Source organism: Bos indicus, chromosome 19 (assembly GCF_029378745.1).
Source record: "Bos indicus isolate NIAB-ARS_2022 breed Sahiwal x Tharparkar chromosome 19, NIAB-ARS_B.indTharparkar_mat_pri_1.0, whole genome shotgun sequence".
Taxonomy (NCBI): Eukaryota; Metazoa; Chordata; class Mammalia; order Artiodactyla; family Bovidae; genus Bos; species Bos indicus.
Genome location: NC_091778.1, coordinates 45,842,835 through 45,869,784, shown reverse-complemented (window position 1 = coordinate 45,869,784; position 26,950 = coordinate 45,842,835). Strand labels below are relative to the sequence as shown.

Below are 26,950 nucleotides of genomic sequence, written 5' to 3'. Positions count from 1 at the left end.
CCATGGACTGAGGAGCCTGGCAGGCTATATAGTCTATAGGGTCACAAAGAGTCAGACACGGCTGAAGTGACTTAGCAGTCATGCACATTCATGCACATGGTGGAAAACCATGCAACTGTTAAAATGATGATGGTGATAAATATTTATGGATATGAAAAGATGTTCACAACATATTGTCAAGGAAATAAAAAGCAGATTACAAAATAATTTGTACAGCATGAGCCTACTTTTTAAAAATGAATTTATACATGTAGAAGAAAAATCTGTTTATATCTCCAGGTGGCAAAATGATGGCTAATTAATTTTTCTGTTCTGCTTATCTGTATTCTCTGATTTTTCTACAATGCATGTAAATAAAAGGTAATGAAGTTTTGACAAACGACCATGGCCAAATCTGTCCACCACCTCTTTGCTTCTGTGTGTGAACATCACATAGATAAGGGCTGAGTGTGGGGATGTGTCTGAAGGAGAGATAGGGGTTGACAATAGGGGGAAGGGAGAGGATACAGGTGGGTGAAAAGGGCCCAGTGAGGTGGCTGAAGCGGGTGAAGAGGGGGCCTCACCTGCTGCTGCTGAAACAAGCCGGTGTTTCACAAAAACAGTTACTGAGTGTTCCTGACAAGCCCTTTCTGCTTTGTTACAGCTTTTTCCTCCAGGACTGCTTTGCACTCATTTCAAGTAGATTTCACTTGGACAAAGAGAGAAGGCAGCACTGTGACTTGCCTGGCAGGCTGGAAGCGCAGCCACTCCAAGCCACGGAGAGGAGTTGGGACAAGGGCTTGTCCCCAGCCTTGTTCTTCCTCTAAGGTCACTCCCCACCCTCATCCTTCCTCAGTTCCCCAAACCACAACAGGATCAAGTCACTGGGTGCCCCCTTCTCATGATTCCCCTCCCCATGATACTCCTCAGGCCCAGCAGCAGACTCCGCTAAACAATTAGAAAGTCAGAAAATGAAGATCATGGCATCCGGTCCCATCACTTCATGGGAAATAGATGGGGAAACAGTGGAAACAGTGTCAGACTTTATTTTTCTGGGCTCCAAAATCACTGCAGATGGTGACTGCAGCCATGAAATTAAAAGATGCTTACTCCTTGGAAGAAAAGTTATGACCAACCTAGATAGCATATTCAAAAGCAGAGACATTACTTTGCCAACAAAGGTTCGTCAAGTCAAGGCTATGGTTTTTCCTGTGGTCATGTATGGATGTGAGAGCTGGACTGTGAAGAAGGCTGAGTGCCAAAGAATTGATGCTTTTGAACTGTGGTGTTGGAGAAGACTCTTGAGCATCCCTTGGACTGCAAGGAGATCCAACCAGTCCATTCTGAAGGAGATCAGCTCTGGGATTTCTTTGGAAGGAATAATGCTAAAGCTGAAACTCCAGTACTTTGGCCACCTCATGCGAAGACTTGACTCATTGGAAAAGACTCTGATGCTGGGAGGGATTGGGGGCAAGAGGAGAAGGGGACGACAGAGGATGAGATGGCTGGATGGCATCACTGACTTGATGGACATGAGTCTCAGTGAACTCCAGGAGTTGGTGATGGACAGGGAGGCCTGGTGTGCTGCAATTCATGGGGTCACAGAGTCAGACACGACTGAGCGACTGATCTGATCTGATCTGATCTGATGGTCCAGTGGTTAAGACTGCGCTTCCAAGGCAGGGAATGCTGGTTCGATCCCTGGTTGGGGAAGTGAGATGACAGATGCTGCGAGGCACTGCTAAGTTGCTTCAGTCGTGTCCGACTCTGTGTTACCCCATAGATGGCAGCCCACCAAGCTCCACCATCCCTGGGATTCTCCAGGCAAGAACACTGGAGTGGGTTGCCATTTCCTTCTCCAGCTGCGAGGCACAGCACCACCCCCCCCCAAAAAAAAAATTAGGAGTGGTGCTCATCTCCTCTCTCTGCCTGAGATTAACAGGGAAATCTTGTCAACCAGCCCATAAAACATGCCCAAATGAAGAGCACCTCCCCTGGTGTGGAGGAAGGGGTATTGCTAGGACAGGGGCTCAGGGGCTGAGCTGGCTCTGAGAGCAGGGGAGGGAACTAGCAGTCAGCCCTTGTCTGCAGTGCTGGAGCCCTGGCATTGCTGGGCCACCCCCCAGGGCCTCTCCTGGTGCCCACTAAATGACTCACCTTGGCACAGACACAGTGGTCAGGGTGGGCACAGAGCCTGCTCCCCGCAGCACCCCAGCTCCCCTCAGATGCTTTCCGAGAAGCTCTTTGAGCAAGGGGCTTGGGCTGAGTCCCGCCCAACGGGCTGGCAACTTGGGATGAAAACAGCACAGCCCCCTGCAGGGGCTGCCCTCGCTGAGCGATGCCCTCACCAGTGGTGGAGAACAAGGCTCCATTCAGCAAGTGCCCGGGAAAAGGGATCGGAGGCCCAGGCATGGGCAGTGGGCAGCAAGAGGGGGTGGTGCAGGAGAGGAAGGCTGCCTGCTTCCCAGAAGTCCAGGGGCACAGATAGGCTGAGGGCCTGGGTGGACCACCAGGCAACCAGATCGAGGGGGTGGATGGATCTGAAATCTCAAGGGGCCACAGGGCACTGGGCCCGGGCTCCCAGTTCAGAAGCACTGGCTCCTCAGTACCCAAACCCACTCATCCCCAGAAGCCTTTCCCAGCCTTTCAGCCTGATGTGTGGGAACTTGAAGGAGATAAATCCACTCTCACTGTGAGAGTGAGGTGAGAGGGGGCCAGGGAAATGGGATGTTACAGGGACAAAAATGGGAGTTGGGACAGCCAGCTCATTTATAAGTGCTTTGTGGAGCTGTCAAGGCCTGGGCTCTGGGAGGGGGTGCAGGGAGGCTGGGGTGAGCCCACTGAGGCTGAGCCCAGAGCTTCAGGGTGGCCCCAGGGGTGGGGGGAGGGCCTGGGAGTGCAGCACCTGCCCCCTCTGGCCCTATCAGGAGCCCCACATTCCTTCCATCATCCCCCCACTGCTAGATAGAGGCCTCGATTGACCCTCTAGACAAAGAGTTGGTTCTAATTCCAGCCCACAGCCCCAAAACTCCGGGGGATGGGGAGACAGCAGGAATGTGGACGCCTGCACTCAGAGGGGAGGATGGCAGGAATCTGTTGGGACTGAGGTGGTCAGGAAATCTAACACAGGCTGTTTCCTGAGTAGGGAACAGGTTTATTCTTCGTCAAGTTCCCAACAAATACCAGACACTGGAAGGAGAACGCTGAGGGAGGGCCTGGGTCATGGGATCTAAGAGTTAGAAGACAGGTCTGGGGTCATCTGGTCCAGCCCTTCCCTGACCCATGGTTCCAGAGAAAGGGTCTGCTTGCTCAGTGGTCAGGGTTTCAGACAGCATCGGCCCCAGGAACTGCCCACTAGCAGCTCTGTCTGGAGCCAGACCGAGGCTGGCATGCTCTGGTGCCCCTGCCTCGGGGCACAGTGGCCTCGGTGGGATGAGAGGCGTTCTCCCCGTGGCTTGGCTGTGGCCCAGCACCACCCCCTCAGGCTATGCCAGGGGGCGTTGCCAGGGGCAGCCTGGGCCGTGCCAGGCCGGTCCCCTCCTCCTTAAAGCCTGCACATCTCTGGAGCGGGCAGAGTGAGGCCAGGATGGAGAGGAGACGGGTCACCTCAGCCACTCGCCGCTCCTATGTCTCCTCCTCAGAGATGGTGGTGGGGGGCCGCCGCCTGGGTCCCGGCACCCGCCTGTCCCTGGCTCGAATGCCGCCTCCACTCCCAGCCCGGGTGGACTTCTCCCTGGCCGGGGCACTCAACTCCGGCTTCAAGGAGACCCGGGCCAGCGAGAGGGCAGAGATGATGGAGCTCAATGACCGCTTCGCCAGCTACATTGAGAAGGTGCGCTTCCTGGAGCAGCAGAACAAGGCGCTGGCTGCCGAGCTCAACCAGCTGCGGGCCAAGGAACCCACCAAGCTGGCCGACGTCTACCAGGCGGAGCTGCGCGAGCTGCGCCTGCGGCTCGATCAACTCACTGCCAACAGCGCCCGGCTCGAGGTGGAGAGGGACAACCTGGCACAGGACCTGGGCACCTTGAGGCAGAAGTGAGGAGAGGAGCCACAGAGGGGCCTCCTGAACCGGGAGGACTGAGTCCCGGGAGGGGGCGCCTGCAGGTCTCAGGCGGAGCTCTGCCTTCCTGTTCCCGTTTCCCGCCTTTAGGAGGGAGGGCGATCCTTGTTCTCAGATGATGGAGGGCCTGGGACGAGGCTCAGAGTCTGGTTTCCGGGGATCTGATTCCCAAAAACCTGCCAGGGAGCCGCTGTACCGTCAACACCTTCCCGCTGAGGAAAGCGGACAGTCAGGGATCCTAGTGGGCAGTCTCTCTGAGTTTTATTCACTGCGGGGCCTTGCGACTGTGCACAGAGAATACACTTATTTTTAGCTCTGTCTAGAGGAGGAATTGGAAGGGAAGATGGGGGTGCACCAGGAGGACTGGGCTGGGATACAGGCAATAGTGGAGACAGCAGGTAAGCCTGGCTTCAGAACACAGGTGACTCTGCCTGTCCCCAGCTTACGACCCTAGTCAAGGTGCTTCAACTTGCACAGCTGTAAGGTGGAGATCTTAATAAACCCATTTCTGAAGGTCACAGGAAATGCCAGGGGCATGGTCCTTGCCGAGCTGGCAGAGTATGCGTGTGTGACTTCAAGTGTGAGAAGACGTGTGTGTGTGTGTGTGTGTGTATGGCAGGAATGAGTATAGGTTGGTGGAAGCGCCTGTGTGAGCAGGAGCAGGTGCAGCAACCCTGATAAGGCACCTTGGTAATGACTTAAAGCACAGGCTCTTGTCTGCTCATCCTTCTGGCCAAGGCTCTGTCTAGAATACTTCTGCCCCTCACTCCTCCTTCTGCTCCTCTGGTCCTGAGGGTGGGAGAGTATCTCTCTGGCAGGGAGATCAGGGGAGGGGTCCCCACAGTCGTCAGAAGAGCCCAGACCCAGGAGTGTGTCTCTCTACCTCAGGCTCCAGGATGAAACCAACCAGAGGCTGGAGGCTGAGAACAACCTGGCTGCCTATCGACAGGTCAGGGTGGTGAGGAGGGATCGGGGAGGGAGAAAATGTTGATGGCAGCCCACCCAACACAGTCCCTAAGCCCAGCCCTCCAGAGCAACGTGCTCTCCCTGCCCCCCACCAGCCACAAAAGGAGAGATCAGATTAGACTAGGGAGCAGACAGGACGAGTCTGGGGTCAGAGTGGCCCTTTGCCCCACCCTGCTCCAGGAAGCAGATGAAGCCACCCTGGCCCGTCTGGATCTGGAGAGGAAGATTGAGTCTCTGGAGGAGGAAATCCGGTTCTTGAGGAAGATCCATGAGGAGGTAAGATCGGGAAGAAGGGGAAAAAAGGCCAACACAGAGACTGGAACTGAGGGAAAGAGATGGGGAGACAGAGACAGATATTCAGAGGGAGAAAGGGACACACTGACAGAGAAAGAAAATGAGAGACAGAGAAAGAGATGCAGAGAGAGACTGAGGGAGGCAGAGCTAGAGACAGATAAGAGAGCACCCCCAGCCCCTGGTAAGATGCACCTCGACACACACTCCACTTAAAGTGGGCCCTGTTGCCTCATTCTTCTTCACTACAGCCCTGTGAGATAGGGGTGGTTCCAGTGTTATCTCCTTTTCACAGAGGAGAACCCCGAAGCCCAGAGAGGTTAAAGAATGTGCTAAGGTCACACAGTTGGTCTCTATGACTCCACTCCCTCTGCCATCTCTTTCCATTGAAATGACAGCCATACATTAAAAAAAAAAAAAGACCCCACTGAGCTCTGACTTCAGATAATAGATTCAGAATCCATGGGCTCAGGGAACCCAGGAACCCATAGGCACATCCACACCACAGGACTCAGACATTCTTTCACGAGAACACAGACACGCTTCCAGTGCTCCTGACTTCCAGGCCTGGGAGGAGGACACCCTGGGGCCCCCAAACTAACCCCCTTCTTCCCTTATCCTGGACAACACCATTTCCTCCAACTAGGAGCATCCCATCTCCCCTAGCCAATGTTCGTGTCCAAGGGGCAGAAAGAAGAGGGCATGATGCTAGGGGGAAGCCCCAGTTGCAGCTGGTCCCTGAGGCCTGGCAACTCTTCTCTCACCCTGGCCAGGAGGTGCGGGAGCTCCAGGAGCAGCTGGCCCAGCAGCAGGTCCACGTGGAGATGGATGTAGCCAAGCCTGACCTCACAGCGGCCCTGAGAGAGATCCGCACACAGTATGAGGCAGTGGCATCCAGCAACATGCATGAGGCGGAGGAGTGGTACCGGTCCAAGGTAGCCCTGACTTTGGGCCAGCCTGCCTTCTCCAGGCAGCCCTCCTGGCTCCATACAAAAGAATCAGGGAAGGAGGGTGGAGGAAGCTGGGAGAGGATCCTCTTTGAGTGACTGACCTTCACCAAAGAAGTGAGGCGACTTGCCCAGGGTCATACAGGCAGTATTACTTCCAATAAGTACTTATTAGTATCTGTTGCTATTGACTACTAGCCAACACTCTTGTGTTTAGGCCCTATGCTTTGCAAGGATTATCTTACCATGAAGTAGGTACTGTTCTTTGATAGATGACAGAACTAAAGTCCAGAGAGATTAACCAATTTGACCAAACTCACACAGCTCCTAAGCAATAGAGCTGGATTTCTAACCCTAGCTGTCTCACTTAAGAGCCTGTATTCTTTTTTTTTAACTGTTTATCTGGGGGGCTTTTTTGGTCATGCCTCGAAGCATGTGGGATGTTAGTTCCTTGACCAGGGATCAAACCCATGCCTCCCGCATTCGAAGGGTGGGGCTTTAACCACTGGACTGCCAAGGAAGTCCCAAGCCCACATTCTTGATGCTTCTGCCATCTGCATCCTGGGTTATTGAGCATCTGCTGCATGCCAAGCTCTGCCCAGCATACAGAGACACATCTGACCAGGGAGATGTGATGTCACTCAGTCTGATGTCTATGAAGAACACAGCAGGGCAGGGTTTACACGCAATGTGGGAGCAGGACGGATTTCATGGGAGGCAGTGGAGCCAGGCGGGACTGGCAGCCTATGAACATAAAGAGAAGAGAGAAAGGGCATTCAGGAAGGGCATGCAGGACACAGCCTGAGTAGAGGCCATAAAGTACAGAAGAGTGGGGGCCCAGAGATCCTGGCCCAGGGCATGGAGCTGAGGAGTGTAAGTGGCAGAAGTCAGTGATGGTTCTGAGCAGGTTAAGGCGTGATGGAGCCATGAGGGATTCAGTGCAGGCTGGGGGAGAGAGGGTTATTAGGACCTGGTCTCTGCTCACCAGAGCTCCCTGTGTGTGACCGAGGAGGACAGGATTCAGTCCCGAGGATGGAGCTACTGGAGAGTCTGGGCTCTGTGACACCCTCTGCTCATTCATGCGTTCCCTCATCAGGCACTGAGCTAGATGCTAGAGAAGTGGCAGTGTCTGTGTCCATGGGCCACGGGTGACTGTGAATAATCCCACCCAGTGCCAATGGCGTGGGGTGGGCTGGAAAACAACCCTACTGTCCGGCCCATCTCCCTGATCCTCCAGACTGCGTACCAACCCCCGGGGCCCACTAAGCTCCCGCGATATGCGGCCCCAGACCGCCCTCCAGCATAAAGCCCTCTCCTCATCTAGTTTGCGGACCTCAACGACGCCGCCGCCCGCAACGCGGAGCTGCTCCGCCAGGCCAAGCATGAGGCCAACGACTACCGGCGGCAGCTGCAGGCCTTGACCTGCGACCTGGAGTCCTTGCGCGGCACGGTGAGCACAGGCGGGGCCGCAGGCGGAGGAGGGGTACGGGGTGAGCGAGCCGGGGACCTGGGACCTACAGCCCTAGCAGATGCTGAAGGACCGTCTGGGGCGGAGCTCTGAAAAGTTACTTGGGGCGGGGTCTCGGGGAACGGTCCGGCTCCACCCACAGAACGAGTCCCTGGAGCGGCAGATGCGCGAGCAAGAGGAGCGCCACGCGCGGGAGGCGGCGAGTTACCAGGAGGCGCTGGCCCGGCTGGAGGAAGAGGGGCAGAGCCTCAAGGACGAGATGGCGCGCCACCTGCAGGAATACCAGGATCTGCTCAACGTCAAACTGGCCCTGGACATCGAGATCGCCACCTACAGGAAGCTGCTAGAGGGCGAGGAGAACCGGTGAGCCCAGACAGGCCGCCTGCCCTACTGCCCCGCCCCAGAGTCGCCTTGCTCCCTTCATGCGTGCATGTGTGCTCGGACATGTCCACCTCTTTGCGACTCCCATAGATGTTAGCCCGTCAGGTTCCTATGTCTATGGGATTTCCCAGGCAAGAATACTGGAGTGAGTTGCCATTTCCTTCTCCAGCGGGTCTTCCCGACCCAGGGATAGAACCCACGTCTCTTATGTCTCCTGCTTTGGCAGGTGTGTTCTTTACCACTGCGCCACCTGGGAAGCCCCATCAGGGACTGTCTTACTCAGCCTCGTGACCAGCCCCCTCCTATCCCAGCGCCCAGCACAGTGCTCACCCAAAACACAGTTGGTATTCATAAATGCCTGATGAATGAATGGATGGATTCAATTCAGCCCATGTTGATCAGATCCTAGGGTAAGGACTTGGGTTATCTTCCAAACTAAAAGGCTCACTCCCCACCCTCCCAACAAAGACTGGACTTCTTTTCTGCTGACCAATCTCCTCTGCCTCCTGGGAACTCTCTTCATTGCTCTCCCCTCCCTGCAGTCATCCTCAGAGCACTGGCTGCTGGAGAAGCTAAGAGATGGGGGTTTGCCTTTCCTGGCAAGGAAAAGGGCCTCGAAGCTATCATGACGACCCTGGACCAGAATCTGGCCTGGGAATGTCCTCTGGCAGGCTGGTTACCCCTCTCCTTCTGCTGTCTTTCAGCATCACCATTCCTGTGCAGACCTTCTCCAACCTGCAGATCCGAGGTCAGTAGAACAGGGTTTTGTGGGCAGAGTGTTGGATTCCCGCCCCCTCCCCTAGGCCTGTGGGTTGCTCTTCTGGTCTGAGGCCGAGGACCAGGGCAGAGGGGCCCAATGCTCTCTGTGGGGACCTTCATTATTCACGGCACAACTTCCAGTCAGAACACACCATCCCAGAGCATTCCAGGTGGGGCTTGCAGCCACTCCTGTCCTGCTCTGCCCTTTGTCCCTCCTCCCATGCCCACTCCCCATTCCACTGCAGAACTGAGTGAGGGTCTTAACCTCTCTCCTGTCTGCAGATCCCTGTCCAGCTGAGTGTTTGATGTTTGTGTGTTTTTTTAACTGCTTGTCACTACAGGGGGCAAAAGCACCAAAGAAGGGGAAAGTCACAAGGTCACAAGACATCTCAAAAGCCTCACAATACAAGTTATACCAATTCAGGCTCACCAGGTTGTAGATGGAGCCCCGCCGGCTCTCGGTTAGCTGCCTGCCTTTTAGACATGGTGCTTTTCTCAGCTTGATAGGGAGCAAGCTCACCAAGCCCACTCTCCCCATCTTCTTGAGCTCTCTCCTCCCAGGTTTCCCTAAAGGGCCAACCCTATGTCATTTCCCCAGCAATCTCAGCACCCAGTCCAGGACCTGGCACAGGGTAAATGTACATTAAAGTAGTAGAGTTGGCCGGTGTTCAAGGTGCTAAGTCCTCAGGCACTCAGCTGAGATGCTCTGGGCCTCTGAGCAAACACCAGCTTCTGCCTCACCTCTTCCCATCACCGGGAGGGCCCCTAGAGTCTCACGGTGCCTGGCGGCCAGGCTCTTGGCCTGATTCCTCTTTCCCTGAGCCTCGGTTGTTCAGCTCAGGGCTGATTCAGCCCAGAGGATTATTTCCCTCTAGATTGCTGCTCTTGGAGTGAATAAAGTTTTATGTCCCCTGCTCTTAATAGTAAACATTAGTGAGTGTGACATATTATATTTTTCTCTCTGCAGGGGGGAATAAATTACTTCTTACTTGTATGTGGCCCTCAATTCTCAGCTGAGGGAAAATATAATTCTTCTGGACTAGAAATATAGGAACACTAGCTATGCATGTCCTAGGGCTTAGTTCAGTATCAGAAGAGTTAACCAGCAGGCCAGGTAGAGGCAATACTGCCACATGCCAGACAGAAAAGGGTCCTAGAGAAGTGGCAGAGAGAAGCAGGAAAAGGGAAGAGGGATGGGAGAGGGACCCATGCGTATAGAACATGAATCCGTGCCCATTGTTTTAAACACATTATTTCAGTTAACTGACTCACTACTTCTACCTAGAGAAGTAGGCAGCAGCATCCCCATTTTGTAGATGAGGACACTGAGTTTGGAAGAGGTAAATTAACTTACCCAGAGTCGTGTGGCTGAACTGGGACTCAAGCTCTGGCCTGCCTGACTTCAATAACCACATGCTCTTTCCTTGGCATGATGCTGGGTTGCCAGGGAGCCAGGGGCCAGGTGAGGGACTGCAGAGGGGCTGAAATGCAGCCAGGCCAAAACAGCAAGCAGGGCAGTGAGGGCTTGCTTGGCACCGTGGGGACTCAGGAGGTTGCCAGCCCCTCTGGGAGAGCCTAGGACTTCTCTGGTTGGATTGGCTTTTGTACTCACGATTAGGGGTCTCAGGGAGAAACCAAGGGTGGGAGAGGATGTCTAGGGCTCTGAGAACCTATGGAGGCCTCCTCTCCTCATGTCTGCAGAAACCAGCCTGGACACCAAGTCCGTGTCAGAAGGCCACCTCAAGAGGAACATTGTGGTGAAGACCGTGGAGATGCGGGATGGAGAGGTGAGGAGGGCAGGCCCAAGATTCTGGTCCCAGAAGGCTCCAGGAGAAAGCCTAGACTGGCATATAGAAGGTTCTCCATACCTCCCAAGAGTTCCTCTGGGAGGCTCTGGAAGAGGGGAAGGAGCCCGGATATAATTCCATTCCCCAGTCCCTACACTAAGGGCAGCCTAGATGCTTAGGCCATGGGACAGGGTCCTGATTCGCTTTCTTTCTCCCTTTCTCACCCTCAGACTCAGATGCCCCCACAGGCCTGGGGGAGAGAGAAAGAAAATTAGTAACTTTCACTCCCAACTTTCAACTTTCAGCTTGGTGAAAGGGACCTGGCAGAAGAATGGGAAGAGGAGATTGGGCATATCCCCTCCCCACCATACCAGCAACAAAACTAGCTAAGCTTACAACGGCAGCTCAGCATGTGCCAGGCAGATGTTTGCTAGATGTTTGACAGGATTAGCTCGTTTCCCCCTCTGACTGCCGCGTGGCGGCGTTCCGGTTACTATCATAGAAAAGTTGGAAGGCTGGGAACTTGTCCCAGGTCACATTGCCTAACCGTGGTGGACCTGGAGTCTGTGTGAGCTCCTAACTGTGGCACCTTCTGTGTCCCCTTCAGGTCATTAAGGAGTCCAAGCAGGAGCACAAGGATGTGATGTGAGCAGGACTCATCTGGCGGTCACTGCCCCACCGTGTGAGGCATCTGCAGCAGGAGTCAGGGTAGCTGTCCCTTCATCTGCTAGTTAATTTCCCCAGAATTGAGTTCCCACCCAATCCAGTTGCTCCTCTTCCTGCTCCATCTCTATGCCAGCTTGCCACCCTAGGCTCCAGCAGCATTAAGCCTGTCAGACAGCACCCACCCTACACCCAGCAACACTAACAGGGCACTCACCCCAAAGGGTGGCCTGGAGGGGCATGGCCAGCAGCTTGGGCTAGAATTGGGAGGGAGGAGAGAAAGCAGGGAGGGCAGAGAGACCTCATAAATCACCCTGCCCTCCGTATCCCGAACTTCTGTTGTCATGGCAACTGTTGCCAGAGCTGGAGGTGTCTGGGGCCTCCAGAATGGGGCCTTCGAGTTTCCTTGAGCTGCTAGAGGAAAACTGAGAGTCTGAGACAAGCAGAGGAAGTCCCCGAGGCAAGGTGGCCTTGGCCAGAGGCTTATTCTTCTAGACTGACTCTGACCAGTCTGAGGGTAGGTGGGGCTATCCTGCCAACTGGGAGAGTCAGCAGACAGAATTCCTGGCCTGCTCAGATCGCAGAGGGGCCTCCTGAGCGATGCGTCGAGTGTCTCAGGCCCACTGAGCTGCCACATGGGCATGCCGTGGGCCCGTGTGAGCTTGATTCTCTGTGCTTGGGGGAAGTATAGTGTAAGTGCAGAGGAAAGGGGTGCTGGGAGGGAGTAGAAGGGGGCCTTGCCCATTGCTGTGGGTACAGAGAGGTCAAGCCCAGGAGGACTCCAATACAGGCTGGAGTGAGCAGGTAGAGATGGTGGGGGCAGCGCTTGGGATGATGCTAGACATCAGAGTTGGGGTCGTGGGTGAGCAGTTACACTTGGCCTTTGGGTCGTGGGAATCAAGAAAGTGACTTATCCTCTTGAAGATGCTGACACAGGAAAGGAAGAGGCTGCTGTTCATGGGAGTGGGGCCTGCTTTGTCCCAGCCCTCAAGGCCCTTTCCTTGCTTTGTAAACCTTGTCCATCCAGGCCTGTGAGCCCCTGCAACTGCCACCTGACCCAGGAAACACTGCTAGGCGAAGCCTCTGTTGCCACCCAACCTCCTCTCCCCACAGTGATCACTGCTCTTCCCTAAACCAAGGCCCCTGTAGTCCCCTCTTAGTCAAATACAAAACATACCCACCTCCCCATGTTTTAGGTAGCACTTTATTTTATGATTTGGAACCTGAGGCCCATGCAGAGTAAAGACACTGGTTTGTGTTCCCGCAGCCTGGAGGCAGGAAAGCTTGGGGCAGACACTTTCACCCTGAGTACCTGTTCTGCTGTTCACAGGGAGACTAGTGGGCATGAGATGATCAGTGCCCACAAGTGGGGCTCTGAAGCCCACTCCAGGGTCCCCATCTCCGTCCAAGTCAGAGGGACTTAACTGCATACCCTTCCCCCATTCCCTCCTGCCACCCACTGCTGCTAACCTTTGGGGCATTGCTGCGGGCTTTAGTCACTGACATAAATGCAACAAATAAAGACAACTGCTGTGGCCTTCCCCAGAGTGGACTCTGATCTGTTCAGCGGAGGCTGAGGCTGGAGCAGAGGACAGGAAGCAGCCTCAGGCAAGACACAACTTGCTTCTTATCACTGATCATCTTGGGGCCCCCAGCACCCCCAGAAATGGCCACATGACAAATCCCACCTCCAACCCTGCTCTGCTCTCCAGCCCTGGTGCCCCATGCACCCACTGCCTTTGCTTCTGGCTCCTCTTCTCACCTCCAGCCCCAGGCTGGGTGCCATCTCTCAGGAAAGCCCTGAATTCACTCTCCACTTTCCTCACCCATTTCTCCTGTCCTGGTCTCTACCTTTATTCCCAAACTCACCATTTCTACCTGCTGGTCCTGGGATGAGGCTGGGAAAGAAGACAAAGAGGATATACTAGGTACCCCAACTCTTTTCTTCCTCTCTCTGCTACCTTCAGTTCAAACAGCACCCACTTGGCAATCCACTAAGGCAAGAAAATAAAGCACATCAAACACAGTCAACACCAGATAGCAGATAAATATTAGGTTACCTTCTTCCTTCTCTAAGCATGAAGTCAGAAGACACGTCACGTGCACTCCGACTACTTCCATCCTGGACTCAGTTCCCCATCTCCCACCTGCTTAGGCTTCCCTGCTTCCCAGATGAGGTTCCAGACTTGCTCACGAAAATGGGGGGCAGGTTCGCATGCCTCGCCCCCAACCAGAGGCATCTGGTACCATTTAACAAACACATTTGAGCACAGCTGGTCTTCAGAGCTGGGGGCGAAAGAGCCTGGGGGAGAAGTTGGGACAAAAACGGAATAAGTAACAGCAGCAACGACAAAGGTGAATGCTGATAAAGATGACCGTGATGAGCATGTAGCCTATCAGAATGAGCCCCAGGGCGGCCCGAGTCTCGGGGTCGGAGAAGGAGACCGGGTAGCGACCTGGAGATGTCACGCCCAGTCGGAACCCAGCAATGCGCTCGCCCTGCCGCCAGCAATAGTAGATGCCCCGGTCTTCCAGCTGGGTGAAGCGGATGTGAAGATGGTTGCCGTGGTCGATGAACACCCTCATGGACCCATTGACGCCCTTCAGGTACTGCGTGCGGTAGAGGTACTGGTGGTCCTTGTCCCAGGCCACGGCGTGCTCTGGCCGGGCCCCAGGGCAGGAGATGATGAGTCCATGGCCCAGCCTCTGCTGGTGGAACTGAATGGGCACCTGAGGCAACCAGGGCCGGCTGCCCACTTTGGACACATAGTTGAAGATGGCCATCACGCCCTCCTGGACCTTCTTCTTCTCGCAGGGCATCAGGCAGCTCCGAACCAGCAGCTCAGGGTTGTGGTCGCTGGCCTTGGCCCGGAGCTGCCTGGGCACAGCTCTCGAACCGCAAGACACCACGTTGGGCAGTATCTTGCGGTAGCGAGGAGAGAGGTCCGGGCTCTGCAGGTAGCACAGACCGATACGCCACTGCTCCCCGCGCACCCCGCAGCGGTCGCAGGGGGTCCACTCCCAGAAGGTGGTGAAGACGCGGAGGCTCCCGTGGTACTCGTCTTCCAAGGGTTCCTGGCCCTGGTCCTTGAAGGTAGCCACCATCCCCTCACTGCTCTGGATGTCCACGTCGTAGGCGTAAAAGTAGTCTCCCTTGCGGGTGCCGCAAAAATACAAGCCGGAGTCCTCCGGCTGCGCCCGGAAGACTAAGAGGCTGAACATGCGGATGCTGAAGCGGACCAGCATGTCGCTGCCCACGCGCACCTGGGCGGCCTCCGTCAGCACCCGCCCATCAAAGTCCGTCAGCACTTTGGTGTGGCTGCTGCCCAGGTGCTTCTGATAGTACCAGACGACAGCGGACACCTCCTCCGGCTTGCAGGGGCAGGGGAGCTCGAAGCTCATGTCGGTCAGGTAGGCCGCGTTGTCAAACATCAGGAAAGCCGGGCAGGGGGTCCTCTGAAAGATGTTCTCTTTCTCCACTATTTCAAAGGCCTGGAGGCTCCCCCACGCCCACAGGAGCACAGTGGTGTGGGCCAGGTTCATGCCTGTGCAAGGGAAGGGTCAGAGCGGGTGGGGCAAACCCGAGGCACTAAAGGCCTATGGGGCTTCTAGCAATCACTGCTGGGAGGAGGCATCTATATGAGGAAAGGATTAAGCAGCCAGGAAAAGAAGCAACAGTCTGCAGAGGAAGCTGCCATAGGCAAGGCAGTTGATTCCTAGTTAACATACAAGATGCCCTTCTCATGTTCCAGATGTGATCTTGAGGAGAAAACCATTCTAGAATCTGGCTCCCTCTCCCCTTTCTAGAACTCTAGCATTCTAGAACACTGGGTCAGGGGAAGCCAGGAGAAGAAACAAGGGCCCAGGTACAAGTTCGGGAAAATCTCTGCCCTTCTGCTTCAGGCTCTGCCCTGCCTGCCTGCCTGGTGGAAAGGTCTTCCCTTTGGTTAATCTGAGAGTTGAAGGAAACCCTCCCACCTGCACATTGGGCCATCTGAAGATACCTGGAGGCTGGCCAGGCCTGAGCTGAAGGCTTGGGGCTTTCTCAGGCCCAACCTGCATGGGAACTCAGCCCCTGGAGAAAAATATTCCACTTCAAATGAGGTAGCATTTGATCATTTATTGACTAAATGTCCATTCATTGGTTTCTGGTGATGAATACTCTTGTTTAAGGGCTATGGAGGATGAACTGGGAGATTGGGATTGACCATATGTAGACTACTATGTATAAAATAGATAACTAATGAGAATCTACTGTATACCACAGGTAACTCTACTCAATGCTCTGTGGTCACCTAAATGGGAAGGAAATCTAATACATATATATATATATATATATATATATATATATATATATATAGGTGATTCACTTTGCTATACAGAAGAAACTAAAAACATTGTAAGGCAACTATACTCCAATAAAAATCAATTTAAAAAAAAAGAACTATGGAGATCAGTATTTGTTAACCATGGAGGATTAACAATTTTGGTTTTTCCTTGTTTTGAGTGGAGGCTGCAATGGTGGTACCAGTGTTTGGTTGGGTGCTCACCCATATCTCAGGGCCATGGGCTAGCAGACTGGCAGGCTCTAAGGGTGGAAAGCAAAAGTCTTTCAGCTTGGCCCTTGACCATCCTGTAGATCTACAAAGTTCAGAATATGAAGCCCCCAAGGGGCTGGGGGAAAAGTGAAAATTCAGTTCCTGCTTTGGTTGTGAAAATTCTAAATCCAAAAGGGAATCCAGTGTGGGTTTCTGATTAGAGTCCTGCAGAGCCCCCAAGACCATCAAAAAATGCCTCTGATGACCAGTGGGGGCCTCTGAAGGTAAATGGTCCCATCAGTCCACGTGGTATAGCATCAGCAGCTCTTGCAGCAGACCCTCCTCCTCCTGAAGCCCACCCGGCTGCTCCCCCAGACCCTGCCCCTCCGAGCTGGGGGTGCCCATGGCCTGCAACTTCTGAAACAAGGCTCTGCAGCTCTCTCTCTCTGCACGGCTCATCAGGCTCAGGTTCAGGGTGAAGCGCCCAGTGCTGGCCAGGCTGTGCAGGATCCCCAGCACCGCCCGGCAATCAGCAGGCCTCACGTGATCAGCCAGCGCCACCAGCATCTCCCCTAGAAGTCCAAACCCCACGTCCATCTGGAAGAGGCGGCCCAGCTTCGGGCCCCCGAGCTGCAGCAGGGCCTCATAGCGCTCTGGCCCGCTGCGCAAGTGTCGCCGCCAGTCACGGTAGAACTCGGCTGAGGTCTCAGGCTGGAAGAGCGTTTTCTCCTGGGTCACAAAGGAAGGGAAAGAGAGTGCAGAGCTCTTCCAACTGCTCTGTGACAGCAAGGGGAACCCATGGGTTTTCAGTTCTGGTATTGGTCTCTGAGCACTGGCAAGGCCGCAGTCCCTGTGGGCCTCATTTTCAGATGAAGGAACAGGGGATGGGATGGGGAGGGAGGATCCCAAGAGGAAAAAATGCAGGCCATGATGTGAGATTCTCAGCTGTACCAGGACTTTCCTACTGATGAGTGTGGACATAGCCCTGTTCTACAAGTGTAAGTCAGACTTCACTCTGAGCAGGGTGGGGGTGGGAGGTATTTGGAAACTTCAGGAGGAGAAAAAAGAACTCAAGTGTTCAGGGTTTGACAGGCTGTATCTCCTTCCCAACCCTGCGAGAGGATCAGATTCTCTACCATATAACCCAAGGCAGGGCACCCCAAATGTGATCTGGGAATGCAAGCCAAGGGCTGATGGACAGGGGCCTGCCAAGTACACCTTTCTGACTTGATCTGGCAGGTGTGGGCTTCATCACCCACCGGTTGCTTTTCTTTCTGGAACTGGAGACAGAAGGTTGTTTCCGTTGGCTTTACATGAGACACAAGGAAAACCTATGTGTTGTAAGATAGGATGGGAGGCTGAGGGCAGAGATTCTTGCTGGGCCTCACCTACCAGGGAGAGTTCATTGGTTTCATCCTGGAAGGACCTTCCCTGACTAGTGTGACAGTTCCAGGGCACAGGCCTCTTTCCTCCCATCTTGTCCTTCTGTTCCAGCGGCTTCAGATGTGATGCAAGGACGATACCCCTATGGGCAAAGGCCAGAGATTAGGGGATGGACTTTATGCTGCCTGTAAGTATGAGGTGGCTGGACTCTGCATGAAACAGGCTGGATCTGTTGGCAAGCCCATATGAGAAAAATAACAGCAAAAGTAACTGATAACTTTTGAGCACTTCCCATGTGTTAGGTATCGTGCTCAGAATCTTATGTGCAATAACGTTTAATCATGACAATAGTTACACTCTCTTACAGATGAGGAATAGTGGCTCAGATAGGGAAAATAATTTGCATAAGATCACACAGGTAGCCAGAGAAGGCAATGGCACCCCACTCCAGTACTCCTGCCTGGAAAATCCCATGGACAGAGGAGACTGGTAGGCTGCAGTCCATGGGGTCGCTGAGGGTCAGACGCGACTGAGCGACTTCACTTTCACTTTTCACTTTCATGCGTTGGAGAAGGAAATGGCAACCCACTCCAGTGTTCTTGCCTGGAGAATCCCAGGGACGGGGGAGCCTGGTGGGCTGCCGTCTATGGGGTCGCACAGAGTCGGACATGACTGAAGTGACTTAGCAGCAGCAGCAGCACACAGGTAGCAGAAGGTAGGGCTAAGACTGAGCCCAGAATGGTCTGAGGCCAGGTGCATGCTTTTATCCACTATAGTAAACCAGAACAGGAGAGCCTGAGAAAAATGGCATTAAGCTGACCTGAATTCCTCATAGGAAGCTACCTTCTGTTCCACTGCCCGTAACTTGGCAGCATTCTCCCGTTTGTACTTCTCATCAGCAATGAGTGCAGCCTGCAGCTCTTTCTCCAAAGCCTTGAAGTTGATGACGTCATTCCTTTTCATGGCCCCTGCCTAGGAAGGCAAAGGAAATGAATGTCAAACAGAAGACGAATATCAGGGATGGGGGGGTAGTGGGCGTTTGCATCTGGATTCTTTGCCAGCCAACAAAACGACCCCAAAGCACTCTGGACATCTAGTCACTTATCTTGGGGTGTGTTAAAAAAATCTAGTTCTCTGTTTTACAGAGGGGAGCTGAGTCACACAGTGAGGTCTTACTTAAGATTTGTTGTCGCCGAAAACAGTCTTGACTTTCAATTTAGTGCCTTATCTTAATTTTGTTCTCTGCCTCTGAAAATATTTTTTAATTGGAATTTAATTGACATTAAATGTTATATTAGTTTCAGGTGTACAACACAGTAATTCAACATTTATATACATTACCAGATGATCACCACAATGTTTAGTTACCATCTGTCATAATTTAAGAGTTATTACAATATTATTGACTTATTCCCTATTTTGTATGTTACATTCTCATAACAATATATCTTATGGCTGGAAGTTTGTGCCTCTTAATCTATTTCATCCATTCCTCCCCCCTACCTTCCCCTGTAGCAACCACCAGTGTGTTCTCAGTATCTGTGAATCTTTCTGTTTTCCTTGTTTTGTTTTTTAGATTTCACATATAAGTGAAATCATGCAGTATTTAACTTTCTCTGTCTTAAAATACCCTGTAATACCCTATAACACCTTAGCATAACACCCTCTAGGTCCATCCACATTGTTTTAAATAGCAATTTTTCATTCTTTTTTATTCTGTCTCTAAAAATATATTAGTATTGGTGCTTTGGCTGAGGAAGCATTTCGATTTCAGAATTTAGTTCCTTCACATTTCCACAAGGACTCACTATATACAAGTTGCAATAGAGGCCCTCACAAAATCAGAACTACTGTAAGCTATTCTTGAGCCCAGGGATAAAAATTCACCCATTGCTAAGTTAAGCATTAGTCGTTCTGTCCTGTCACAGCTGCGACCTCATGGATTGTAGCCCACCAGGCAGCTCTTGGATGGTATCATCGACTCGATGGACATGGGTTTGGGTGGACTCCAGGAGTTGGTGTTGGACAGGGAAGCCTGACGTGCTGCGGTTCGTGGGGTCGCAAAGAGTCGGACACGACTGAGCGACTGCACTTAACTGAACTGAAGGCGGCTCTGTCCATGGAATTCTCCAGGCAAGAATACTGGAGTGGGTTGCCATTCCCTTCTCCAGTGTTATGTTCCCGATCCAGGGATCCAACCCGGGTCTCCCACACTGCAGGCAGATTCTTTACGATCTGAGCCACCAGGGAAGCACCCATCCTTAAATGTCTTTTAAGGAGGAAAGATACTTTCCACCTGAAACCAGATGCAATGATTGAGCAGGAAATCAAGCAGACGCGACAGAGGAAGGGGCTTAATGATTCCAGTTTTCAAATCCCTCTGTCCAGCCCAAGGCTGAAGCATAAATCTCTAGGTACTTGGGCAACCTCTTTAGTTCTGTCTATGTACTTCTGCAACTTCCGCATATCTGAGGCTGATTAATTCGTTCTGTAGAGAGATCACCTATACGAGTTTTAATCTTGGATCCGCATTTACTGCTGTGAGACCCTTCTAAACCTTACTACTGCTGCTCCGAGCTATTAGCTAAAGATCACGTGGCGAAGTCATCCCCACCAAACTCCTCAGTCCCTGGGATCTCCCAGGCAAGAATACTGGAGTGGGTTGTCATTTCCTCCTCCAGGGCATTTTCCTGACCCAGGTCTACAGCACTGCAGGCAGATTCTTTACCGTCTGAGCCACCAGGGAAGCCCCAACACGGAAGCAGGAGGTCTAAAACCAACCCTCCACCCTAACATGGGTAAGCGAAAGACCAAGAAGTAGGGTGGGCTGGCCAGGAACTGAACTCAGGTGTCCTGACTCCTGCCTAGTTCTGAGCCTTTCCCAGTCACTGAAAATCTAGAACACTTAATCCTCCTGCTCTCTGACCTTCACCCCAGCAGCCGGGGCCTCGGTTTCCTTTCTTTCTTTGGGGATACCCAGATACTGCCGGACGAAGTCAGCTCAGCGTAGACCACGCCCAGCAGCTGTGGTTGCCTAGCAACTGCTACAACAGCCTCCCACGTGATCGCCCCGAAGGCCCCCCCGGTCAGGGTGGCCCCGAGGCGCCTGATCAGATTCACGCCTCCTCAGGCCTCGGTTTCTTTGGAGCAGCCCACACCGTGGTTTGGGGACCCTCAGTTCCTCTTCTCAGGTTCTTGTGTCCGCAGCCGGGATTCCTCCGAGCTGGTCCACAGGCAGAGGGCTGCCCTCCCGGGAAGAAACGCGACCGCGGCGCCTGTGGGGTCCTTCCGAACGGCGGGCGCAGGCGGTGAGGCGGCGTGGGGCGGAAGCACGGTCTCCAGCGGCCGACTGGGAGTTTTTGGCTGAGCAACGGGAGGTGAGTGCCGCTGGTCAGCGTCAGGGGAGGCTTGCTCTGGTGGAATGGGAAATTAAATGTCAGATCTGGAAGAGATGCTATATGTTATATGCCACGTTCACTTTACAGATGGGTAAATTGAGGCGTGGAGTAGGATAGAGAATGAAAGCCCGCCCCCGCCCCCCCCCCCCCCCCCCCCAACCGATTCCTGGGTTCCCTGCGTGTCGTCCGTCTGTAAAACCCTTTCCCTGGGCAGGGGTCGTTCTTGCAGTGTCTATTCCCCTATCTTACTCTCTCTTCCAACTGTGCCGCCTTCATTTCTCTATCAAGCTCCCTCCGTCGTTACTCTGTGTTGCTTTTAGAGCCTGCGTTGTAGCGGGAAGCTGCAGTGAAGTTTGGTACCGAAATTCACTAGTTTTGTGCAACTGTGGGCAGGTCAGCTGTCTAATCTGTGCCTTGTTGGAGCCATACATTTCGTCATTCAGTAAGTGGTTCTGTTTTGTGCCAGGCACCCTTTTAAGTGAAAACAAACAAAAACAGTCCTTGCTTAAACTGTAGTTGGAGAGGTGACGGTAAATACATAGATACTTGTATATCTATGTATATACTTGTATATCTTGTATATACAAGAATAGATACTTGTCAGCTAATGATAAATGTTAATAAAAATAGTAAAACATTGAAAATAGGGGTTGGAGAGTGTGTATGTGAGGGGAGGAGTTTTTTAGAGTGACAAGGGAAGGTTTCTCAGAGAAGGTGCTGTTTTAGTAGAGACCTGAGTGAGATGAAGGAACAAGGTATACAGGCCCGAGGGAAGAGCATTTTGGAAGAGTAGTGCAATGGCCCTGAAGCAGAAATGATTTGGATTATTTCATGAACAGTCTTGTATAGAAATTTCTGCAGTCATTTCATAGGTGTCTTGGGAGAATGAAATGTGCACAGAGATGATAGCTCTTTGGAAATAAAAAGAATATGCATATGAAAGTTTGTGATAATTTACATTTTCTTATTAGTAGTGGAGCTATTATTTCTCTATTTTATCCACAGTCAGCACTCAACAAGGGGCACTGAAGGAGGTGGAGGGATTACCCTCATGGAGTAAATACCAGTATCTCAAAATTGAACGTTCTGGTCAGTTAACATTTATCCGGTGCCTACTTATGTGAAGTGGTGTCTTGGGCATTGGCACATGGGCACAAGGAGCACAGGGTTCCTGTATTCAAGAATGGCCAAAAAAGTTTTTTAACTAAGAAATACAAATAAAACAGACAAAAGAATGGCTAAAAAATAATGCCAGCTAACATTGACTGATCCTGGAATCGTGATGAATTCTTTACACAGCCTATTTTGTTTAATTCTCATAATGCTTTATATGATGAAAATTAATCACTTTATTTTCCAGTTGAAGAAACAGGCTTGGAGAGGTGAATAGCTTACTTAAAGTGACATAGTTATCATAGTTATTAAGTGACGAATTTTGGATTCAAATCTAGGTCTACCAGTTCCAGAGCCCTGACCAGTAATCCATGCTCTGGTCTGTTGTCTATTACTTGTAAGCTGTAGAGTTGTTGTTGAGGGTAATTAGTGCAGTTAACTACTGTTGATGACAGAAGTAAATGCTGATAAAGACACAAAAGGCTGTAGCATCATAGGTGAGTGAGAAATTGAGGCTCTAGGAAGACTTGAAGGAAATGGTCTTTGAACAGCTTTTTGAATAGAATTTCAATACTTGAAGTGGAGACAGCCCACAAGATATTTATTAACTGCAGAGAAAAAACAAGTATCTTTATACAGTGGAAAGGCCTGGTAGACACCACCATAATCAAGTGGTTAAGTTAACATCACCACTGATGGAAGAGATTAAAATCACATGCCACTTGTTAGGAGTTGCACTAAAAAGAGCACAGCCTCACTACTGTGATAGTCTTACCAAAAAAAAAAAAAAAAAAGCATAACGACTCTAATCATGAGGAAATATCAGACAAACTTAAATTCAGGAACATTCTACAAACTCACTAGCCTATAATCTTCAAAAGTGTCAAGTCATAGAAATCAAGGAAAGACCAAGGATTGTTCCAGATTGAAAGAGACTAAAGACATGATAGCCAGGTGCAAACATGGAGTCCTTTGCTGTGCAGGACATGAGTGGAACAATTTCTGAAACTTGTATGGGGGCCTGTGGATTAGGTGTAGTAATGTGTCAGTATTTTCTGATTTTGATGGCTGTATTGTGGTTATATAGAAGAATGTCCTTGTTTGTAGAAATCACACACACTAAGAGCAGGGGTTGGCAAACTTTGTCTATTAAGGGCCAGATAGTAAATATTTTAGGCTCTGAGGGCCATATAGTCTCAGAGACAGCTCCTCAGCTGTTACAGGGTGAAAGCAGCCACCGAGAGTATAAAAAACGGGCATGGCTGTGTTCTAGTAAAGCTGTTTTCATAGACACTGAAATTTGAATTTCATAGAACTAATTGTCATGTATCATGAAATACTGTTCTTTTGACTTTTTTTCCCAAATGTTTAAAAATATTAAAAAAATCATACCTTCCAGGCCGTTATGGGAACAGCCAGATTTGGCCACAGGCTATAGTTTACCAACTCCTGCACTAAAGTCTGAAGAGGTGATGAGACATTGTGTCAGCAACTTATTCTCAAATAACTTAGGAAAAAGTGATGTGCACTGTTTCTGCAACTTCCTGTATTTAATTACTTTAAAATTAAAATTCTTTTAGTATTAAAAAAAAAACCAACAAGCGGGCTGGGACTTCTCTGGCAGTCCAGTGGTTAGGACTCCATGCTTCTATGGCAGGGGGCGTGGGTTCAAGCGCTGGTGGAGGGAGGGGAAGAAGTGGGCAAAGTGTATGTGAACAGACGCAGGATTAGGACAGAGAGGAGGGAGAAGTACAGGGCTTTAGAGGAGCAGGTGGTGGGTTGATGTAACTGGAGAGGAGAGTGTGTGAAGGGATATGGTCAACCATAGGCCAGGGTGGAGGCCTCGGTTTCCTCACCAGCATCTAACTTTTCTCTTGTTGAATTTTAGCACCATGGATACTGACTTGTATGACGAGTTTGGGAATTACATCGGACCAGAGCTTGATTCTGATGAAGATGATGATGAATTGGGCAGAGAGACCAAAGATCTTGATGAGGTAAAACAAATATATTACTTTTTCTCATCTCTGTTTTTTAAAAAAGCAATGAAATAGTGAATCTTCTGTGCTCCTATAGTAACCTGTATTTATTTCTAACATTGCCCTTTTTATAATTATTATGATTTAATTTGGTTCTTATACTGCCCCTAAGAAAGCTTGACGTTCCAAAGGAGCATATAAGGTAATTTCATTGGTAGGGTGGTTTTATATTCTGAGTTCTAGTTCTTCAGGTAGTAGCTCTTCTTCCATTTGCTTGAAGTGCCTTTTGCTATCATGAATAGTTCTAACTTAGAAAAGGTAGTCAGCTCTTTCAAGGGCTGCTGTCCTGGGAGCTCCCTCATAAACTCAGGTTTTAAAGATGTATAGGGCCTTCCCTGGTGGTTCAGTAGTTAAGAATCACCTACCAATGCAGGGGACATGTGTTTGATCAGTGATCCAGGAAGATTCCACATGCTGTGGAGCAACTAAATCCGTGCGCCACAACTACTGAGCCAAAGCTCAAGGGCCCTTGAGCCGCAACTAGTGAAGCCTGCCTGAAATGAGAAGTCTGTGCACCACAACGAAGGTAGCCTCCACTCGCCGCGACTAGAGAAAGCCCGCGAGCAGCAACGAAGAAAAAAAATACACAAAAGCAGTGGAAAGGGAAGACACAGATTCCTGTGCCGCCTCTTCAGGAGAGTTACAGAGGATGAGGTTCAGAAGGGTTTGAGGCTTGCAGAAGACGCCGAAGGCGGCTTTTATGTTGTAGCACCGTTCAGAACAAAGTAAGAAGCACACCGATGAGCCCACTGTGCCTCGGTGGAGGCTTGCTATTAATGGGCCAGCAGAAGAGCAGGAGAAAAGTCTTGACTGCCATTTGTCTTCTTCATCAGAGAAACTGTCCTTCAAACCAGAAAAAATAGAATAAACACTGGAAAAAGAAAATTGAAACCATGTAGGTGAAAAGGGAGTAGCTCACACCTTTAGATGAGTTCAAGTCTCCAGGCCCCAGATGAATTGTGTCCTGGGTGGGATGGTGGGTGAGACGTTGCACAGGTAAGCTAGTAAGCTTAAGAAAATGAGGCATGGCCATGGTGCTAAAAAGTGAATCGGGAAACTCCTACTTTTCAAAGAGGAAGAAAAGGTACTGCCTTCAGAAACTATGGACTAGTGAGTGCTATGCATCCGTGGTAAAAATTATGGAAGGAATTTTAGAATAGATGACTGTTGAACACTTAGGAAGCCAGGATGAGTTTTTAAAATAATAAATTTCTCTTGATCCCATTACTAGATATAAGTCATAGGTATGTTGTGGATATTATGTGTATCCTGGTTTGGGCAAGGCATATATTTTTTTTTTAATAAACCAGTTTTCTTTTTTAAAATATTTTAAAGAGATTATTTTTCATTATACAAGTAACTCACGAATCCAGTTCAAACCAAATAGGAAGGCTTCCTTGATCTTCATTTCATTTCACTCCCTTTCCCCACTGTAATTCATGATGTCCTTGTGGAAAGACAATGCACTGAGTTATAATGCAATTTGGAGAGGTTCCAACCAGTTGAACAGTGGGACCCAGAGAGTGTTAGTTACTGGATCATCACCAGAGCTCTTGTGACATAACCCTGGCATCCATGCTTGGTCCTGTCCTTTTTAATCTTTTTATCAATGACTTAGGTGAAGATAGAGAAGAGAGGTGTATAAGATTTGCACATGACATAAGCCAGTATACTGGATGCATGCTCAGTTGCTAAGTCATGTCCAACTCTGTATGACCCTATGGACTACAGCCCGCCAGGCTCCTCTGTCCATGGGATTCTCCAGGTAAGAATACTGGAATGGGTTGCCCTCTAGGGGATCTTCCCAACACAGGGACCAAACCCGTATCTCTTACATCTCCTGCGTTGGCAGGCGGATTCTTTACCACTGAGCCACTTGGTATATATATATATATATATATATATATATCCTGGTGTGTATACATATGTGTGTGTGTGTGTGTGTATATATATATATTCTGGTATATATTCCAGACAATATACTGGATAACAGAATCTAAGGTCAAAGATTCTTGAACTTGAATCTTTGAATACTGAGCTAAATGAAGTCCATGAAGTCATTCAGTATTTGTCAAGTACTTACTGTTTGCAGGAAATCCTGATGCAGAAGGGAGCCAAGGCACTATCCATGCCCTCCCGGCACAGGCTCCTTGCCAGGAGAGATGAAGTACAAGCAAGGTTTATAATAGGATACAGGGAAGGACAAGCACTGTTTAAGTCCTAGTAGCTTGTGTCTGTAGGGACATCTCTGGTGATCCAGTGGCCAAGACTCTGTACGTCCAGTTCAGGGGACCCTGGTTCAATTCCTGGTCAGGAAACTACATCCCATATGTCACAACTAAGAGTTCACATGCCCCAGCTAAAGTTTCTACATGTGGTTGTTCAGTTGCTGGGTGGTGTCCTTCTCTTTGCGACTCTTTGCTGTGGACTGCAGCATGCCAGACTTCCCTGTCCTTCACCATCTCCCGGAGCTTGCTCAGACTCATGTCCATTGAGTTGGTGATGCCATCCAACCATCTCCTTTGTCATCCCCTTCTTCTCCTCCTGCCTTCAATCTCTCCCAGCATCAAAATCTTTTCCAGTGAGGTGTCTCTTCCCATCAGGTGGCCAAAATATTAGAGCTTCAGCATCAGTTCGTCCCGTGAATATTCAGGGTTGATTTCCTTTAGGATTGAGTGGTTTGATCTCCTTGATGTCCAAGATCCCTCATGCTGCAAAGAAAATCAAAGATCCCTCCTGCATACTGCAACTAAGACCTGGCACAGCAAATAATAATTATAAAAAAAAAACTCACATTTTTAGTAATAATATATAAGGAAGGGTCATTCCTGGCTAGATTGACCACAAAAAATACCTGAGGAAGTCACATTGAAAGTGGACCTGAAGAATGAGTAGGCATCTGTGGGGAGAGAGAGAGTAGAGTGATTAGTGATTGCCCAGGCTGGGGGCAGGAACTAGGTGGGTAATGACTAAAGGGTACAAGGGTTTTAGGTGGGGCGTGATACAAATAATCTAAATTTAATTGTGATGGTTACCCAGCTGTGAGTATACTGAAGACCACTGAACCGTAGGCAGATTGTGTGGCATGTGACTTAGATCTCACTGAGGCTGTTAACAACAACATAAACTAAAAATAAAAGCGGGGGGAATGGCTAAACAATGTTTGACTGTTTTCACC

General features: G+C 50.7%; 4 protein-coding genes across 11 annotated transcripts in view; 2 read left to right on the top strand and 2 right to left on the bottom strand.

Annotated features, from left to right (window-relative positions):
* The first annotated feature begins 3,541 nt into the window (after positions 1-3,541).
* On the top strand, positions 3,542-12,841 carry GFAP (glial fibrillary acidic protein). Of its 3 annotated transcripts, XM_070773634.1 has the most exons (10): positions 3,543-4,014; positions 4,928-4,988; positions 5,186-5,281; positions 6,070-6,231; positions 7,568-7,693; positions 7,854-8,074; positions 8,797-8,840; positions 9,193-9,312; positions 10,553-10,638; positions 11,246-12,841. In XM_070773634.1, the coding sequence occupies exons 1-10, from the start codon at positions 3,566-3,568 to the stop codon at positions 11,285-11,287; spliced, it is 1,407 nt and encodes a 468-aa protein (XP_070629735.1). In that variant the 5' UTR covers positions 3,543-3,565; the 3' UTR covers positions 11,288-12,841. The 3 variants fall into 3 exon arrangements, with proteins under 3 accessions (XP_019837251.2, XP_070629735.1, XP_019837250.2); XM_019981691.2 differs by lacking the exon at positions 9,193-9,312; XM_019981692.2 differs by lacking the exons at positions 10,553-10,638; positions 11,246-12,841 and having other exon boundaries at positions 3,542-4,014; positions 9,193-9,317.
* FAM187A (family with sequence similarity 187 member A) lies at positions 12,207-15,286 on the bottom strand. The gene has a single exon (XM_019981693.2). The coding sequence runs from the start codon at positions 14,842-14,844 to the stop codon at positions 13,582-13,584; it is 1,263 nt and encodes a 420-aa protein (XP_019837252.2). The 5' UTR covers positions 14,845-15,286; the 3' UTR covers positions 12,207-13,581.
* Positions 15,287-15,401: 115 nt separating this feature from the next.
* On the bottom strand, positions 15,402-20,251 carry DNAAF19 (dynein axonemal assembly factor 19). 5 transcript variants are annotated; one of them, XM_019981698.2, is made up of 4 exons: positions 20,199-20,251; positions 18,043-18,194; positions 17,232-17,364; positions 15,402-16,568 (listed from the first exon to the last, which is right to left on the bottom strand). In XM_019981698.2, exons 2-4 carry the CDS (start codon positions 18,183-18,185, stop codon positions 16,137-16,139), a joined length of 708 nt encoding a protein of 235 aa, XP_019837257.2. In that variant the 5' UTR covers positions 18,186-18,194; positions 20,199-20,251; the 3' UTR covers positions 15,402-16,136. The 5 variants fall into 5 exon arrangements, with proteins under 5 accessions (XP_019837257.2, XP_019837255.2, XP_019837256.2 ...); XM_019981696.2 differs by having other exon boundaries at positions 20,149-20,237; XM_019981697.2 differs by having other exon boundaries at positions 20,155-20,237.
* Positions 20,252-20,446: 195 nt separating this feature from the next.
* The window catches only part of EFTUD2 (elongation factor Tu GTP binding domain containing 2), a 36,478-nt gene continuing 29,974 nt past the window's right edge, over positions 20,447-26,950 (top strand). Inside the window, exons 1-2 of one of the 2 annotated variants that reach the window (XM_019981689.2) lie at positions 20,447-20,599; positions 23,622-23,730. In XM_019981689.2, the coding sequence (XP_019837248.1) occupies positions 23,626-23,730 (105 nt within the window). In that variant the 5' untranslated portion in view covers positions 20,447-20,599; positions 23,622-23,625. Of the gene's footprint in view, positions 20,600-20,930; positions 21,063-23,621; positions 23,731-26,950 lie in introns of those variants that run through there. The other variant, XM_019981690.2, reaches the window with a different exon arrangement.